Genomic DNA, 18,104 nt, shown 5'->3' on the forward strand with positions numbered 1-18,104 from the left:
CTCACATGGCCTCGAGCTTTCTACTGCGCCTGCGCGAGTGTGTGGCCGCGCTGCTCACATGGCATGGAGCTTTCTACTGTGCCTGCGCGAGTGTGTGGCCGCGCTGCTCACATAGCATGGAGCTTTCTACTGTGCCTGCGCGAGTGTGTGGCCGCGCTGCTCAAGGCCACATGAGAGAAAAAGCAGAAGACACCGACCTGGCGAGGTCAGCATCTCCAATGGAGGGGATACGGGGACACCTAATCCAGTCTGACTTCAGTCAGAGCACCTCATCTGCATGCTTGTTGAGGGGCTGTGGCTAAAAGTATGAGAGACATAGGCTCAGCAGGCAACTGGTAAAAGGAAAAATCCATATCCTTCTCAGTTTAGGTTCCCTTTAACCTCCCCGGCGTTCTATTGAGATCGCCAGGGAGGCTGCGGGAGGGTTTTTTTTTAATAAAAAAAAAAACTATTTCATGCAGCCAACTGAAGGTTGGCTGCATGAAAGCCCACTAGAGGGCGCTCCGGAGGCGTTCTTCCGATCGCCTCCGGCGCCCAGAATAAACAAGGAAGGCCGCAATGAGCGGCCTTCCTTGTTTTGCTTACATCGTCGCCATAGCGACGAGCGGAGTGACGTCATGGACGTCAGCCGACGTCCTGACGTCAGCCGCCTCCGATCCAGCCCTTAGCGCTGGCCGGAACTTTTTGTTCCGGCTACGCTGGGCTCAGGCGGCTGGGGGGACCCTCTTTCGCCGCTGCTCGCGGCGGATCGCCGCAGAGCGGCGGCGATCAGGCAGCACACGCGGCTGGCAAAGTGCCGGCTGCGTGTGCTGCACTTTATTTGAAGAAAATCGGCCCAGCAGGGCCTGAGCGGCAGCCTCCGGCGGTGATGGACGAGCTGAGCTCGTCCATACCGCTCAGGAGGTTAAGGAAAGCCCAAATTTAGGGTAGGGGGCGGCGGGGAAATAAAACCAATAATTTAAACACAAGTCCACATAACTACAATGCAGTCTGTGGCCAGCTTTAATTTACAGACACGTAGAAATAAAATGTGCATTCTTACAAAGAGAACTGAAATGCACAAACAAAATCCCCACTTCACTCAGCCTGAGCTGTTTATCTACAGACATTGAATTACCGGTTTCACTCAGAGGCTCAATCACCTAACCTGCCAAGCTCATCAGCTATCTTAAATGACCACTATTGCGAAAAAAGTAGGCAGTTAAAATCTGACAAACCGAAAGGTTTTGGGCCAGTCCACCTCTTTATGGGGGATTCTCAGCCTCCCTACTCACTTTCACACTATTTTGTCAGTTACACTTTGCAACTGCCATTCAGGAAATGCTGATGAAAACAAAGAAAACCCTGAGAATCCCCCATGAGGAGATGGCCTATCCCAAAAGTCGGTTCTGTCAGATTTTAACTGCCTACTTTTTTCGAGATAGTGGTCCTTTAACCTCCTTAGCGGTAACCCCGTGCTACACACGGGGTAGCCGCCGCGGAGGATCACATAGCCCCAGGACTTAAAAAAACAAAGAAACTGGTGCAATACGCTTTAGCTAGCGGTTCGCTAGCTAAGCGTATGCACAAAGTTGCTCCGGTCCCCCGCGATCGCCCGCAGTTACTTCCGGAATACGTACCCCCCAGCGTTCCCACGCAGGCGCAGCCGCCCAATCGGCTCCAGGCATCACGATGGCGGCGATCCGGATTGCGGCTGAAGTCATGACGCCGATGACGTCATGAGGTCAGCTCCGATCGTCGCCATAGCAACGCCGGAAGCCGATCGGGAAACTGCGCTCTTCTTGGGATCGTGGCGAGGTACGTATAGCCTGAAAAATAAAAGTCAAAGTAAACAAACACACATCATACTTGCCTCCCACTTAGTCTACTCAATGTTTTTCTCCTTTCCCCACCTAAGGTTAGCCCACTGTGAACAATGGAATTCTCTGTCCTCCATTTTAAAAATTGTGATGACCCCGTAACAGCTTGTGGGTCAGCAACCTGTTAAACTGTAATATTACCCACTTGAGCCATGGGGAAACATGGACATTACCTTGCATATCAGTTATCCTTTCAGTTACAACTGACAGCAAATGATATAGTGGAAAAGGACCCTAAAGCTTTCAGTTCTGTCAAGAACTTGTCGGAACTGGAAGGAATCGTTATTAGAAGAAAATGGTGAGCTTTCCAAAACGAACTGATGGTGAGGTAAGTATGTAATATTAATTTGCAGTTACATCATGTTTTTATTTTAAATAATTCCACTCCGTTCAGGTTCACTTTAAGAATGAATTGCGAGAGTTTGAGGATTGACAGGAGTCAAATGAATAGGGGAAGAAGGATCAGAAAAGAAGCTTTTGAGAAGTTTTGTATGCAGGGTGTAAGCTATGCAAATCAAGAGTGTCAAAGGAACATATTGAATCCATATTAGTCCCTTTATATTTGTATTATTAGTCCCATATTTTTGGAATGGAATGTTTCTATATATGAGTGTTCATATGAACCTGAATTTGTTTCGTTTTGCATCACGGAATGACACCACCTCTATCAGGCATATTTCTTGAGAAAGTATGCCCTACCTATAAAGCTTGTCGTAGAAGTATTAAATATGCTTTAAATATCATGCCTGACTCATATGAGTTTGTGAGGTATGTGTCATACTTCACTAATTATTTATTTTAACTAATTACACTTATTACTTTGGACACCTCCAAACCACATACCTTTTTAAAAACTTATAGGAACATTAGAATACCTGATCTACATTAGTTAAAGTAGTTAAAACTAGAAATCAAGTATTTTGTAGAAAGAGGTCAACAATGACAACCTCAATTTCCTTATAAGATATGTCCTTGAATCCATTTGAAAGCGAACGTGATAGCTGAATTCAGAAGCAACAATAGTGTTAGGGGGAAGGGAACCATTAGAACATTTTTCTGAGGTATAATGCTGGGAATACATGGTTCTTTTCTGGCGCCCGATTCTCCTCTTGATCGTTTTTGCCGCTCGATTCTGCAGTCGATTCTCATATCTTCTGCTCGTTTTTCTTATCTTTTTCCATTCAGTTCTATCAGAAATCGAGCGGCGAAAGGATCGAAAGGGAGATCGGACATGTCGGAAATTATCTATCGAACCATCTAATCACCTCAAAAACGAGCCCAGCATAACAAGTCCTCCGGTGGCCCTACCAACATCCACCCAGAATTGAAATTTCACTTCTGGATGGACAGGTTCCCTAACATTACGGATATATATTGTTCACACCATATTAAACTTCTAAGTTCACACACAATCCTGTGTTCCAAAGACCACATTAAAATGCTTTGCTATGCTGAAGGCAGACGCACACACTGCACTTGCAAAGCACGATTTAAAAATAAAAAAAGTCATTTATTTTGGCCTGTCCTCTAATGACTCGGAGATATGATAAAGATGTTGTTCTATTCTGTATGCCAGAAAAGGTAATTTCTTTCAGAGATGTTGGAAAATGAGCTCCACCCACTATAGATTTCTCGCTCAGCTCGTAGAAAACCCATGATTCCCTAAACACTGCACTTTGAAAGCGCATTGACTAAAGCCTTCATGCCTAATTCATGAAGTGTAGTCTAGAGATTACTAGAGCTGGACATAGACCAGGCATACTTTATCATATTGTAATAAGCAGAGGCTGAAAATTGCATTTCTAAAGCTACAGTATTAAAGGGCACACCGCAAAACATGACCCAAACATAACTCAGTGGGACTACACTGTCTGCAAAGGCTTTGATATGATAAAGTATGCTGACGATGGGAATAAACACAGCTGAAAGTATCTGAATTTAAAAGGGGGGGGGGAGAAAATATCTTGCAAGGTCTGCGCACAAAAGGACACATGCTTAAAATTTATAACATGTTAAACTGCAGTCGCTACAGAACAAACTGTTAATATGTATCACACAGAAGCAGAGGATGCCTGGGATCAAAGGCAAGAGATGGCCAACGGGGCCGCTGGCCAGGCTGACACTGGCATCAGCCAAAGCACAAAGGTCATGACCAGCCGTGCCCAAATAGAATAAATATACACATACACTGTATGTATGTACTGTATGTGCGTATATATAAATATATATATACACTGTATATGTGTGTGTGTGTATATATACACATATATATATATATATATATATATATATATATATATACACACACACACACATATATATATATATATATATATATATATATATATATATATATATATATATATATATATATATATATGGATGGGCGGATAGATAGATAGATGTCATTGGTTCCCTCCAACATGGACCCTAGAACGATAGGGACATCAAGCTATGACTATGACAGAGATTAGGTTGTGAACTCCACACTGAGAACGATCAGTAATATGACTACCGTATATACACTGACGTTATATACTGTAAAGGCAGTCAGCACTATATAAGTGTGTGTGGTGTGTGTGTGTGTGTGTGTGTGTGTGTGTGTGTGTGTGTGTGTGTGTGTGTGTGAGTGTGAGTGCGTGTGTGTGTGTGTGAGAGTGTGTGTGTGTGCGTGCGAGAGTGCGTGTGTGTGTGTGTGCGTGCAAGAGTGTGTGTGTGTGTGTGTGTGTGTGTGCGTGTGTGTGTGAGAGAGTGCATGCGTGCGTGCGTGTGTGTGTGTGTGTGTGTTCGTGTGTGTGTGAGTGTGTGTGAGAGTGTGTGTGTGTGTGTGCGCGTGCGTGCGAGTGTGTGTGTGTGTGTGCATGTACATCGCTATAGAGGATCTGGGGGCCACTTCTTACCTCTTTGCAATTTGTGATTAATCCCTAAAATTGGTCAAAGAGAGGTTAATAATTTCGGTGTACATGAAAATTATATACATCTTGGAATTGGGTCAATCCAAATGGATGAGAAAGTAATTGGTTCAATTCTAAACCACATATAATTTTTATTACGTTTGTATGCAAGCCGGAATATTTAGCATCTAATTGACTATCTCTAATGGTCATTTTTCTATTTAATGGGCATCTCTGTGGCGTACGTATGTTTACGGCAGCTGTAATTTGGGGCTCTCCCTGCGCTGGGTAATGTAGGGGAATATAACACACTAGCCAACCCGCGTCGTAGCATACGCCGCATCTATCTATCTAATAGAGTACGTGCCTCAACCTTGAAGCAAGAAGAAGTAGGCTTTCCATGAGAAAATGTATCCGTGCTCAAACACCAAGTTTAACCCTAGCAAGTCTGGCTTTGCAAATCCGGCCTAATTGGCTATTCATGAGGCAATGCTCATGCAAATATGCATTTGCTTTCGCATGCCAAACTATGCAGGGTCCAAAAACCAATACTGCAAAGTGCTCTCTCGCTGCCTGGGAACCACAGCGGCACCCCGGAGTGGGAGGCTGGGTGGCGCAGCCGCCCCCCCCCAAGCGTGGCCAGCGCTGGGGAGAGCCGTCCGCACCCACCTCCTAATATTAAAAACAGCCACTTACCTTAACATCCATTGGGTTCTGCTACATGCGCATTAATTTTCTCATGGAAAGCATTTTGTGCAGTTTGTATCCTTTGGAGGCAGGTGGTGGATGGCTTGCTCCGGTGGTGTGAACCCTGGAGTGAGTGCGCCTGTCCTCCCCCCCCCCCCCCCCTCTGGAGTGCTGTATGTGAGCCAGCCCTGAGCTCTAAAGCTCGGGGTAACCCATGCTTCTCTCCTTTCTCATGTGGTGCCCCCAAATTAATGCGCATGTAGCAGAACGCAATGGACGTTAAGGTAAGTGCCCGTTTTTAATATTGGGAGGTGGGTGCAGACGGCTCTCCCCGGCACAGGCCAAACTTGGGGGGGGGGGTCGTCCACGCCACCCAGCCTCCCCCTCCGGGGTGCCGCTGTGGTTTCCAGGCAGTGAGAGAGCCTGGGACCCTGCGGTCCCCCCAGTTGTATATAAAGGGGGCATTGGGAATCCTCCCCGTGGCGCTCCTGGAGGCCTGGAGCACACCAAAAACTGCTAGCAGATCCGCAAAATGCTAGCAGATTTTTAAACGCTTTTTCTTATTTTTCTGTAGCATTTCACCTAGCATTTTGCGGTTTTGTAAAGCGTTTTTGGTGTAGTAAATTTCATATATTGTTACAGTAAAGCTGTTACTGAACAGCTTCTGTAACAAAAACGCCTGCAAAACCGCTCTGAACTGCCGTTTTTCAGAGCGGTTTGCGTTTTTCCTATACTTAACATTAAGGCAGAAACGCATCCGAAATCCCCAAAAAATGCCTCACCTCGGGAGTATGCGTTTCAGCAAAACGCCTCCCGCTCTGGTGTGCACCAGCCCATTGAAATACATTACCCAAGCGTATCCGCAGCCGCAAGTGGATCGCAAAACGCTGCCGAACCGCTCTGGTGTGCACTAAGCCGGATAGTGCTAATGTAGCATGTAGCAGGGTGACTGCTTTGTGGTATTGGTTTGTCATGCATTTGCATGAGCATTGCCTCATGAATATCCAATTAGGCCAGATTTGCAATGTCAGACTTGCTAGGGTAAGGCCTCTTTTCCATGGACTGTGAATAGGCAGTGAAATGGCTCTCAAACTCTCACAACTGCTCGCTGCTGCCTGGTAACTGCTCGCTGCTGCCTGGTAACTGCTCGCTGCTGCCTGGTAACTGCTCGCTGCTGCCTGGTAACTGCTCGCTGCTGCCTGGTAACTGCTCGCTGCTGCCTGGTAACTGCTCGCTGCTGCCTGGTAACTGCTCGCTGCTGCCTGGTAACTGCTCGCTGCTGCCTGGTAACTGCTCGCTGCTGCCTGGTAACTGCTCGCTGCTGCCTGGTAACTGCTCGCTGCTGCCTGGTAACTGCTCGCTGCTGCCTGGTAACTGCTCGCTGCTGCCTGGTAACTGCTCGCTGCTGCCTGGTAACTGCTCGCTGCTGCCTGGTAACTGCTCGCTGCTGCCTGGTAACTGCTCGCTGCTGCCTGGTAACTGCTCGCTGCTGCCTGGTAACTGCTCGCTGCTGCCTGGTAACTGCTCGCTGCTGCCTGGTAACTGCTCGCTGCTGCCTGGTAACTGCTCGCTGCTGCCTGGTAACTGCTCGCTGCTGCCTGGTAACTGCTCGCTGCTGCCTGGTAACTGCTTGTTGCTGCCTGGTATCTGCTCGCTGCTGCCTGGTAACTGCTTGCTGCTGCCTGGTATCTGCTCACTGCTGCCTGGTAACTGCTTGTTGCTGCCTGGTAACTGCTTGTTGCTGCCTGGTATCTGCTCACTGCTGACTGATAACTGCTTGCTGCTGCCTGGTAACTGCTTGTTGCTGCCTGGTAACTGCTTGTTGCTGCCTGGTATCTGCTCACTGCTGCCTGGTAACTGCTTGCTGAGCACACAGCTCAACAGTCCGTGGAAAAGAGGCCTTAAACTTGGTGTTTGATCACGCATAAATTTTCTCATGCAAAGTACTTTTTCTTCTTGTTTGAAGGTTGAGGCACTTAGTCTATTATATATATAGATATTTAGGGATGGCAATGCCTAAGAACTCATGGAGAAACATGTGATCAGTTTGATCAGCTGATAGATTTGTAAGGTTTTGATTTGCTGTGATGACTTCCTGGTCTAATGCTGGGAATGCACGGTTCGTGTTTGAGGTAATTAGATGGCTCGATAGATAATTTCTGACATGTCTGATCTCCCTTTCGATCCTTTCGCTGCTCAATTTCTGATAGAAGTGAATGGAATAAGATAAGAAAAATGAGCGGAAGATAAGAGAATCGACTGCAGAATTGAGTGGCAAAAACGATTGAGAGGAGAACCGAGCACCAGAAACGAACCAGGTATTCCCAGCATAACACATAATTATGACCAGCAAATCAGAGCATTACAATCTATCAGGTGATTAATCCGATCATATTCTTCTCCCTGAGTTCTCCTAAAGGTGCGTACACATGTCCAACTTTACGCCTGATTGTTGCTTAAGCTGGTAGTTTGAACAACTTGAAGTGCAAATAAGTCGTTTAAATGTCTTGTACACACTGAACAACAAAGCGGATGGTATGCTAATTTACTTAAATTACATGTCCTTTAAACAACTTGATAATGGAACATGGACTGGATAGAACAATGGACAAGATGAAACGACTGATCAAACGACTATGTTTGAAAGTCTATTATGACTAGAAGTTGTTTGTACACCCGTACGGACCTGACAGTGGTTTGAACGACAGTAGGTCCACGTGTGAACGGCGTGTGTACATACCTTAAGCATTGCCACTCCTACAAATTTAATCCCCTACTAACCTCCTTGCCGGCTATCCCGAGCTCAGCTCGAGGTAACCTGCGTAGGAGGATTTCTCAGCCCCCGCTGGGCCGATTTTCAAAAAAAATTTTTCCTACATGCAGCTAGCACTTTGCTAGCTGCGTGTGGTACGCGATCGTCACCGCTACCCACCCCGCCGAGCCGATCCCCTCCCCGCCCAGACCCCTGCGCAGCCTGGCCAATCAGTGCCAGGCAGCGCTGAGGGGTGAATCGGGATTCCCTCTGACGTCCTGACGTTGATGACGTCAGTGACGTCATTCCGCCCCGTCGCCATGGCGACCGGGGAAGCCCAGCAGGAAATCCCGTTCTGAACGGGATTTTCTGCTTACTCTGATCGCCTGGGCTCGCTACATGATTTAAAAAAATAAAAATTAAAAAAAAGTGCTGCGCTGCCCCCTTGCCACGGGGATTGGACCGGCAAGGGGGCTAATTACCTAATTTGTCCTTTTGCACACATAATTCAGGGTTTCAGAGAAACAAGAACAAGCATTGTTATCACTTACAATTCATTGTAAAAATCTGATCTCTTTTTTTTAACTCATTTACCCCATTAGCAGCTTCAAAGGAATGATGTTGTTTAAGATGAGTGCTCTGCTTTTGACCTCAGCCAGCAGAACTCTTTGTTGAAATGCTTTGATGTCTCTTTGCTAGCAGAAAAAATAGAAACTGAAAGAATTCCTCTGTTATTGTCTCACACTGCCCCTAGTGACAAGTGGCCATAAATACACATTAAAGCAGTACTAATTAGTAGCAAAGCAATGTAACAAATAATAATAAAATGTGCTAAAATAAATCAGCCTGCAGCACTCGCAAGCCTCTAAATAAATTAGCTGCTAAAGGGCTAATCATGGGGTATTCTTAGAGTTATTTTCAAAAGCACTAATTTAATGGCAGTTGCACAGCTACCAAAAATAGGGAATGCTTTTGTTAAAGCGGTATTCTCACCATAAAAATCTAATTTCAACAGCAACTGGTCTGAGTGTATTAAGTGGTAAAGATGCTCATCCTGCATTCAAAACTTGTTCTGCTGTTATGGTTTGGAGTTATCACATACTTTAGGAGCACTGGCCCTTTAATAGCCATTGCAAAACAGTGCCAAAGAGTTGAATGCTGGGAGTTATTTTTATCTAGAATATATTCCTCCTCTTCCATTTATTTATCTGCCTAGCTGCTTATCAGAAACACCCTTTGATCACTTGTGTTTACAAGCAAGGCTGAGGTGTCTCAGCGATTGGATGTGTAAATAAAGTATACACCACAGTGGGAGTGTCTGAAGACTCTGGGAGGAGGGCAGCTAATGAATACACAATGAGCAAGAGAAGGGAGGGGGGGGGGGGGACAAGAGTCAGGGAGGATATGATGTCAGCATTAGCTTGGCAAGATGGTCACTGCCTAGAATAGGATTTTCTGCTTTTCATTTATAAAATTCACAGGAATCATTACGTGGATAGCACAATACAACTGTTATGTAAGTAGAAGTAGTATTTATCTACTTACATATGTGTTTTTTATTTCTAGGTTAGCATGGGTGTCACTTGTTCTTTAAGAATAAAGGAAATACTGAAAATCCCGCATGAGAAGATGGACTATTCCAAAACCTGGCAGATTTACCAGATATTTATCACCTACTGTAAATGACGGCAACATAGGAAAAAAGTAATTTATATATAGTAGTGTGTTGTACTCTGGACCAAATGTGCATCTTATATGTATGTGGGAATGTGTATTTTACATTTTACAGGTATTTGTGACAGCAATACTTTAATGCAAATGAAGGTACATTTATTTGATATTAGCAATGTTTGTAAACAATGCACAACGTTTTGCACATTGCACATGTGTACTTTTTGGAATACATATATAAAGTGCAGCCACTGACTGGCTCCAGTATTTTTTTTTTTCCTGAACAGAAAGCTGTCCAATGTCTTCTCCCATCCCCATCATTTCCCACATGAATTAGTCAGAGAGGGGCATGAGCCAGTCTTTCCAGGCCAGCACAGATCACCTGACCCCTCCCTCTTCCTCCCTGTGCTAGTTAGAGATGACCTCTTTGTGGCTAGCAATGCTGCTCAGTAGTCTTAAAATGTTATCAATCTACTGTAGCTGCAAGGTTGGCCACAAAACACTTCAGGGAGGAGATGAGCAGCGAATGCTCTTCTCCAGCAGGGAAAGCCTGACTCTACCATCACTACCATGCTTTCTGCAAGGATTCTGTGGTCACATGACTGGCTTTTCAAAATGGATTTTCTTTGGAACAACTGCAATTATTGGCCAGCTCCTTAATCAACGTTACTAAAAGAAAAATCTTTTTGGGTGAACCAGAGCTAGGCTTCGAGGAGACCTGAGGTTTCCTGGCATTCTGGCTTCACATCTTGGGGACTTGTTGTGAGAGTAGGAGCACATGTCTAAGGCTCCTGAGACCAGAACCACTCTACTGTCTGCACATGGGTAGACCGGAAGTATAAGGGCACTTTAAACTAATTGAACTTTATTCCAATCAGTAGCTGATGCCCCCTTTCCCACAAGAAATCTTTACCTTTTCTCAAACAGATAATCGGGGGAAGGGGGACGGGTGTGTCTGTATGGCTGATATTGTGGTGAAACCCCTCCCACAGTGTGATGTCATGACCATGGTCCTGACAGTTTGCTGTCTGTGAACCTTGTTGCGTTGTGGGAAATAACAGGTTTTTCAAACTGCCAAGCAAACAATATCTTCCTCTCAGTAAACATTCTACACAGATCACCTGGCAGACCTAAATATGTCACCACCAGTGATACATTTGTGAATGTTAATCAGGGAGAGGAAAGATTTTACAATGGGCAAACACTGACTACAATATTTAGATATAATTATACATTATTTAAACAATAAGCAATTTTATTCATTATTTTATTTTCACTACAGTTCCTGTTTCACCTGAGTTGTGCGTTACAGATGAAGAGATTCCTAGAAGTTTCTCCCATATGCTTCCGGGTGGGACTGCAGCTTCTTATCACCTGTGCCTTTTTGTCAGCCACGTGTACCAATCAGACTTCCTATGGCGAGACATGATGCCCTTTTTATGCCAGGTCTACACAGCATTACTCAATTCCTCTTCTCCACCCCCTTTTTCAGTCACTCACAAATGTTTTCAGTTCAAGGCTAATATAGCTGAAGACCTGAAACGTTCTTTACCGTGATCAGCACCATTCAATAATTCAGCATGTTTTTGCACCAAAATAAAACGATTTGCTTGAACAGAGTGCCAGTGCTTTATTATGAGACTTTATTTTATTTACTGATCATAAATCTCAGCCTCCCTCAGGTCCTTTCTCAGCCTCTGAGGCTAAACAAAAGTACTTTAAACTGAAGTCGGGAAGGAGATTTTTCACAATATAAGTGTTCTCAGCACATGATGACATTGGCTGAAGCGCTTCAGAACAGAACATTGTGTGAAGTTAGGAATTTACACCATTTTACCCACAGACAGGATGTATGGAGTATAAAGCTTGTATCAATATTTAGGAGGCGGAGAACAGAAACATTGATACCTGCTTTTTAAGCATTCGTGAAACTTTCGCCACTGCTCCTCTTGGCACTGACAGCTAAGTGTTGCTGTGTATTTCTGGCATCAAGCCAGGAGAGCTCTGGACTACTCAGACACAAAAAGGGAAACCGAGAACCCACAATGTTCATATCAGGGTGCTACAGGGGAGCACCATGATATGCTCAGAGTGTGGGAAATATTAAAAATGGGGAGCCTTGGAGCCAAATTCAAAGGTGCCTTTGGCTCTAGCTATACTAGAGCCTTGGTGGGAATGGCGGTGTGTGACAGCGGGTATGCGGCAGAGATCTTCAATAAAGCTCGCAAGTCAGAGAATATTGGTGTGGGATCATTTCCAAGGATATTGGCGTGGGATTTTTTTTAAAGGTACAGGTAAGTATTTCTGGTTAATTAAGAATAATGAAGGACTTTTTTCATGGTTGTGTTTTTATTTCATTTAACTTTGTGGAAAAGGGTAAGGGGTACTATGTACCCCTATACCCATTTCTCCTGGGGAGGGGGCGGGCATCTGGGGGTCCCCTTCTTAAAGGGGACTCCCAGATGCTATCATGAAACCCCCCCAGGACGTCAGCGGCCCCCACCTCCTCCTGGGACATCGGAGGTGAATTGGATAAGGGCTCTGGGGGAGAGGGGGAGGCTAGGTCGACTTTATTTTAAAATTTTAAAAAACAAAACATATCGCAGCAGCAATCAGATACCACCAATAGAAAGCTCTGTTGATGGCAAGAAAAGGGTATAAAATGCATTTGGGTACTAAGTTGTATGGCCGTGTAATAAACTGTTAAAGTTGGGAAGTGGGAGTTTTGGGAGTTTTTCCTCTTGTTCTCACTGCTCTGCAAATCTGGTGTTTCTAGCATGTAAGGGGGCTTTGCTATTAAACACTATTGTAGGTGGGCAGTGACTAATGTAAAAAATGTGAACGTTAATTTTTTACAAACAAAAAAAAAAATGTGTTAAATGAGAACGGCAAACAGCCCATGTTCATCAGGAACTGTCCGCCTGGCAAACTTTGCAGGCATTCTCTAATGGACAGCTGACTATAACTAGTGGCCAGAGTAGCTTGGCTGAAAAAATCTTTCCATATCTATGATGGGTTCTCAAAAATATGCTGTACTGTACAAAGTAAGAAATCCAGCCTCACCAACCAAATCTCATTTTGTGGCACAGTATATAGCATGCATATTGACTAACAATCTCGGGGGGTTGAAATGACATCAGACTTCCAATCGTTCCTAACAGTCTCGACTGACAGTCAGCCTGACAGTTTCTGACAGACAGGCATGTCCAGCTTGGCAGAGAAATTATTCAGGAAGCTTCCTGCTGTGGACAAAAACAAAACAACTGCGAGAAAAAAATCAAATACATCCGATTAATAATTGCCCAAAATATGTTGGGCACAGAACTCCAGGGATGCCTGTAAATCAAAGTGATTATTTCAGCTGAGAAAGGTCTCATGTGTCATACATTAGGCACTTCTCCCAAACACAGGTGTAGCAACACAAGTTACCTGTGACATGTCCAAATCTACCCATAACCACTCACACAAAATAGCATACTAGGATCTGTAGTTTGGTAATTTTTGTACCCAAGTACATCTACTGCAGTAACATCATACAATACTTTAAAGTGGGATTGTTGGCCATAAAATCAAATTCTACCACTTGTCTGTGTTTATTATACAGTCTACAACCTGACCCTGCATTGCAAGCATTCCAATATAATCAGAAATGTTTCTGCTGTAATAAATCTTATCTCAGTCAGCCTGGCTCTATTTGGTACATTTCCTAAGTGAAAAAAAGCCTGTTATCTCCCCTCCCACATTTCTGCTCCTCAATGATTGGCTGGGAGCAGTTCAGTGTGACACAAGGCTGAGAAGGGAGAAGCTGCTTAAATACAGTCTATGCTGTGCTCACGTGTGTTTACAAATCAAGCTAGATATGACCGTGCAGTTTCTAGAAGAAGAAAAATTAGAGAAGGAGAGGAAATGACATCAGGATTGGCTTTAGTCAGAAAAAGTAAAAATGAAAAATGCCTTAAACAGTTTTCTCTTTATATACTATATAAAAGTCACTGAAATCAAACCGACAGTACAATACATATGTAAGTAGAACAAGTATTTAACCTTTTTTTTTTCCTGGGATAGTATGGCTGTCTCTGCTGCTTTAACCACTTGAGGACCCACCCTTTACCCCCCCCCCCTTAAGGACCAGCGCTGTTTTAGCTGATCTGTGCTGGGTGGGCTCTACAGCCCCCAGCACAGATCAGGGTGCAGGCAGAGCGACCAGATCGCCCCCCTTTTTTTCCACTAGAGGGAAGATGTGCTGGGGGGGTCTGATCGCTCCTGCCTGCCTGGGTGTTGCGGGGAGGGCACCTCAAAGCCCCCCTCCGTGGCGAAATTCCCCCCCTCCCTCTCCTCCCTCCCTTCCCCGGAGATCCCAGGCTGTACAGGAACGGATCTGTCCTGTGCAGCCTCTAACAGGCTCCTGCCTGTCATGTGACAGCGATCCCCGGCCGCTGATTGGCCGGGGATCGCTGATCTGGTACAACGCTGCTACTGTTAGCAGCGTTGTACAGATGTAAACAAAGCGGCGGCCCGCAGGCTATTCACGGAGCCCCCGCCGTGAATTGACAGGAAGCAGCCGCTCGCGCGAGCGGCTGCTTCCTGATTAATTAGCTTGCAGCCGGCGACGCCGAACTGCGTCGCTGGTCCTGCAGCTGCCACTTTGCCGACGCGCGGTATGAGTGCGCGGTCGGCAAGTGGTTAAAGAACAATTGACACCCATGCTAATCTAGAAAAACACAAACCACATATATAAGTAGAAAAAAAAATGAGGAGGAATATATTATAAATAAAAAGACCCCCAGCATGCAACTGTTTTGGCAGTCGATGGCAATGGCAATTAAAGAACCAGTGCTTCTACGGTATGTGAAAACTCCAAACTATAACAGCAGAAAAAGTTTTGAAAGTTTTGAATGCAGGATTAGCATGTTTATCACTTAATACGCTCAGACCAGTTGCTGTTGAAATTTTTATTTTTATGGTGACAATCCCGCGTTAATGAACATCTTTGTTCTACAATTGTAGAATACAGGAGGGAAAGCAAACTTTAAGCAGGAGACACACAGGTGACTTGGACTGGTTTTGCGTTAAAGCATGACTCACACCTCCCTGCAAGAAGGAAGCCCTTTTTTTTGGTGCCTGAGGCAATGCTAAAGGCCTGTCTGTCCTGTTAGGCTCCGGCAGTTCTTCAGCAGACAACGATTCTAGGCTGAACACACCAAAAGAAAGCCACAGACAAAACTGGGAGACCCAGAGCGAGGCGCAGGCGAAGGCCATCAGTCACGGTGAGCTCTAGCCTCTGGCACTATAAACAAGGCTGAAATGATAGTCAATAAAATCACAATTAAGTGCACCACGTGTCAGCAGTGCCCTGTGCTCGCCATCAACAAAATCAATACCCAGCTGCTTGGAAATTCTTACACTTTTTGACTTTATTGTATGTTTTCCTTCCTCGGCTGATTTCCTTGTAATGTGCTTGTAAAGAAAGACGGATCTTTCTCTGCCGTAGAGGAAAATATGTGGTGCCTGGCTGTACGTATTGGTGATTTATGGCCGTAGATACCGTGCTGTCTGGGAGTCGGAGTTTCAGCTCTGAAGGGGAGTCTTAACCTTTTTATATAACAGCTGCTGAAGGGCTGTGTGATGATTTCATTAGGTTGGGAACTGAATAAGAACAACATTTATAATCTGCACCTATTCAGTATCCTTTACCTTCATTGGCTATTGGCTGCAAACACTTTAATGCGTACCTGAATTCAGACAGAGGCTTTGCACCAGACCTATTCGAGTTTTATGCTCCGTTTCTATTGCCTGATGAAGCAGGAGATGCCCGCGAAACGTGTTGCACTTGCACTTTCTGGAGTATATGAATACATTTTCTGTTGTTTTGAATATACACAACACTCGTGTGTGTCTGCTTGTGGGAGGTAAGTCCACCTCTGCCTCCTCTCATTTTAAACGTTTTTAGAATATTTTATCCTTTTGGCGCCTCTGTCTGCTTATACAGTTCCTGAGTCCACCCTTGGTGGAGGGATGTTGCCCCTTATTTCCTATCTACAGAGAGCGACTTCTCAATCCTGAGTGGGGACAGGTCTAATCTCCTCACCTGCTGATATAGTGGTTACCTGGACGGAAACCCATGTTTGGGAGTATGAATAGATACTTACTTGTCATATCCATATACCAGTACATACTACACTATATTGGGCTCTCGGTGTCTCTATTCTGAATTAGGGAACAGTATTGAGAAAAAAAAGCTATGCATGAGTTTGACTTTAAAAGATAAGTACGATCATCCCTAATCAATGCCCCAGTTTCACGGAATCCTCTCCATGTCCTATTAGGCTGTCCAGACCCCAATCTATCCCCTACTCAAAATACTCTCATCAACTTTATCTTTACTGTAACTAAAATCAAAATAGCGGCAGCCTGGAACACCCAATCTCTCATTTGAAGCGGTCAATAACAGGCTCGGCAATATATTGTTCTTCGAGAAATTGAGGGCCCAAATGAATGACAATATGAAAAGGTTTCACAAAATCTGGGACCCATTAATAACCTACTTACTAAACCCTGAACAAATAGCGATGGTGCGTAATCAATGACCTTGTCATGGTTACTTATCATAAGCAAGGATAACTTGTATAAGGAGGATCAGCTGGGGCATCCCTCGTCTCCGGAACTTCTACAACTTTTCTATGACTTTTTCCCTTTCCTTCTCTATCTTTACTTTCCTACACTCTTAAACTTCTTTGCACCTTGTTTTATCCGCTGAACCCCTTTTATTTTAGAACTTACTGTGGAGTTATGGATGCTAGATCCTCATACCACGATATTATAATGACCGCTAAATTAAAACGAAGTTATTTCTTTCCAGTTTACAGTCTATATCCATTGTTGCAGTTAGTACCTAACTGATTTGATCTATGCTTACGCTAGCTAGTTAGCACAACCTGACTTCGCTGGAAGACAGGTTTCATGGCCAAAGGTACTGGACAAGATACAGTTGGTTAGTCCCCATCCGACCCCATTGGGGCTTGTGACGGATGTCGGGTTATCCTGCAAGTTTGCATCCCGGACATTTTGCCTGATTACACCTGGGAATTAATGTTTAATCCTTCAGTTATGTGATATATGATAAATAGTGTCCTATGATTGTATGAGTTACAATAAGTTTAGCATCAAATGACTGTATTGCTTTTGCTTATCCCTATAATTGCAATGTCATGCTGTAAAATTGTTCTTTCCCCTTCAAAACTTTTTCTTCAATAAAAACGATTGAAACAAAAAGATAAGTACGGTATGTTCCAGAGTAAAGTAGCTTGCTTAACTACATCTGTTCTGTGTGGTTTTTTTTTGCCATTGAGCAAGTTCCTGGTGCCAGATTGAAGTTCTAACCATAGTGACAGTCAGTCTAATAGTTGGGTGGACAAGTGTCTATTTCCTTTCACCCCTCACAAAGACATTTTCATACATACCTTCTGTACGCACGTCCTATGTTGTTTCCAATCAGTAATAAGCCCTAATCCTTATTTTAACAGCTTTGAAAGTCAACTGGACTGACTCACTGCTTGACCCTGCAGAGTACCTCTAGTGTAAACACAGCTCTCCGAGGGGAGCTTAGAGGTATAAATGGCCCTTCATTGTTTTGACCAAGTCTCAGATATCAACCAGAAACATCAGCTGTACAGGTAACTTTATTATCAGAATTTGCGGAAAGCCATCATGAGACCGAGGCAACACAATTTGCAGCTCTGTCTGGCAAGGTGAGATGACTGTGCATTAGTAAAACAATGACACTAAGGTTTGCAGAATGTGGTATAGATGAGATCAAATGGAGAAAAGGTTAGTTCAGGTTTGTTTTAAAGGACATCCGAGGTGAAAAATAAACTGATGAGAAGAACAATTGTATGTATCCTCCTTCTCCTAAAAATGACCTTTTTAGATATCCCACAGCTTTATTTTATATTTCAATCTAGTTTTCAAGTTTTTACTGTTTCATTGTCTCTGCTCAATGACACAGTCTTTGAATCATGGCAGAGCTAAGATCTATACATTATTGACCCTTTTTATCTCTTTTTGCTCTCAGAAGCCATTTACTGACAGGAAAGTGTTTTATGGCTGTAATTACTCATCAGTGAGGGTTATGCTATAGTCTGACCCATTCCGACCTGGACAGAAATTGTCACTTGCATACCTGATGTTAAACTCTTTCAGACAGAGAAAGAAAAAAGAAACACAGCCTAGTTATTTGAGTGC

At 44.3% G+C, this 18,104-nt stretch overlaps 1 protein-coding gene and 1 long non-coding RNA gene across 8 annotated transcripts in view; one reads left to right on the forward strand and one right to left on the reverse strand.

The window, feature by feature from the left end:
- Positions 1–11,426, forward strand: part of LOC137537643 (uncharacterized) — a 153,314-nt gene extending 141,888 nt beyond the window's left edge. Inside the window, exons 2-3 of the long non-coding RNA XR_011024641.1 lie at positions 9,759–9,896; positions 11,146–11,426. This is a non-coding gene — a long non-coding RNA (uncharacterized lncRNA). The remainder of the gene's footprint in view (positions 1–9,758; positions 9,897–11,145) is intronic.
- The window catches only part of WWOX (WW domain containing oxidoreductase), a 1,347,942-nt gene that overhangs the window by 713,526 nt on the left and 616,312 nt on the right, over positions 1–18,104 (reverse strand). Inside the window, exon 10 of one of the 7 annotated variants that reach the window (XR_011024636.1) lies at positions 11,158–11,276. The exons of 5 other annotated variants lie outside the window; for them this stretch is intronic. Coding sequence is in view for 1 of the 2 variants with exons in the window: in XM_068259550.1 (XP_068115651.1) it covers positions 11,268–11,276 (9 nt within the window). In the remaining variant the exon portion in view is untranslated. Of the gene's footprint in view, positions 1–11,137; positions 11,277–18,104 lie in introns of those variants that run through there. One more of the 7 variants, XM_068259550.1, reaches the window with a different exon arrangement.

Source organism: Hyperolius riggenbachi, chromosome 11 (genome assembly GCF_040937935.1).
Source record: "Hyperolius riggenbachi isolate aHypRig1 chromosome 11, aHypRig1.pri, whole genome shotgun sequence".
Classification (NCBI taxonomy): domain Eukaryota; kingdom Metazoa; phylum Chordata; class Amphibia; order Anura; family Hyperoliidae; genus Hyperolius; species Hyperolius riggenbachi.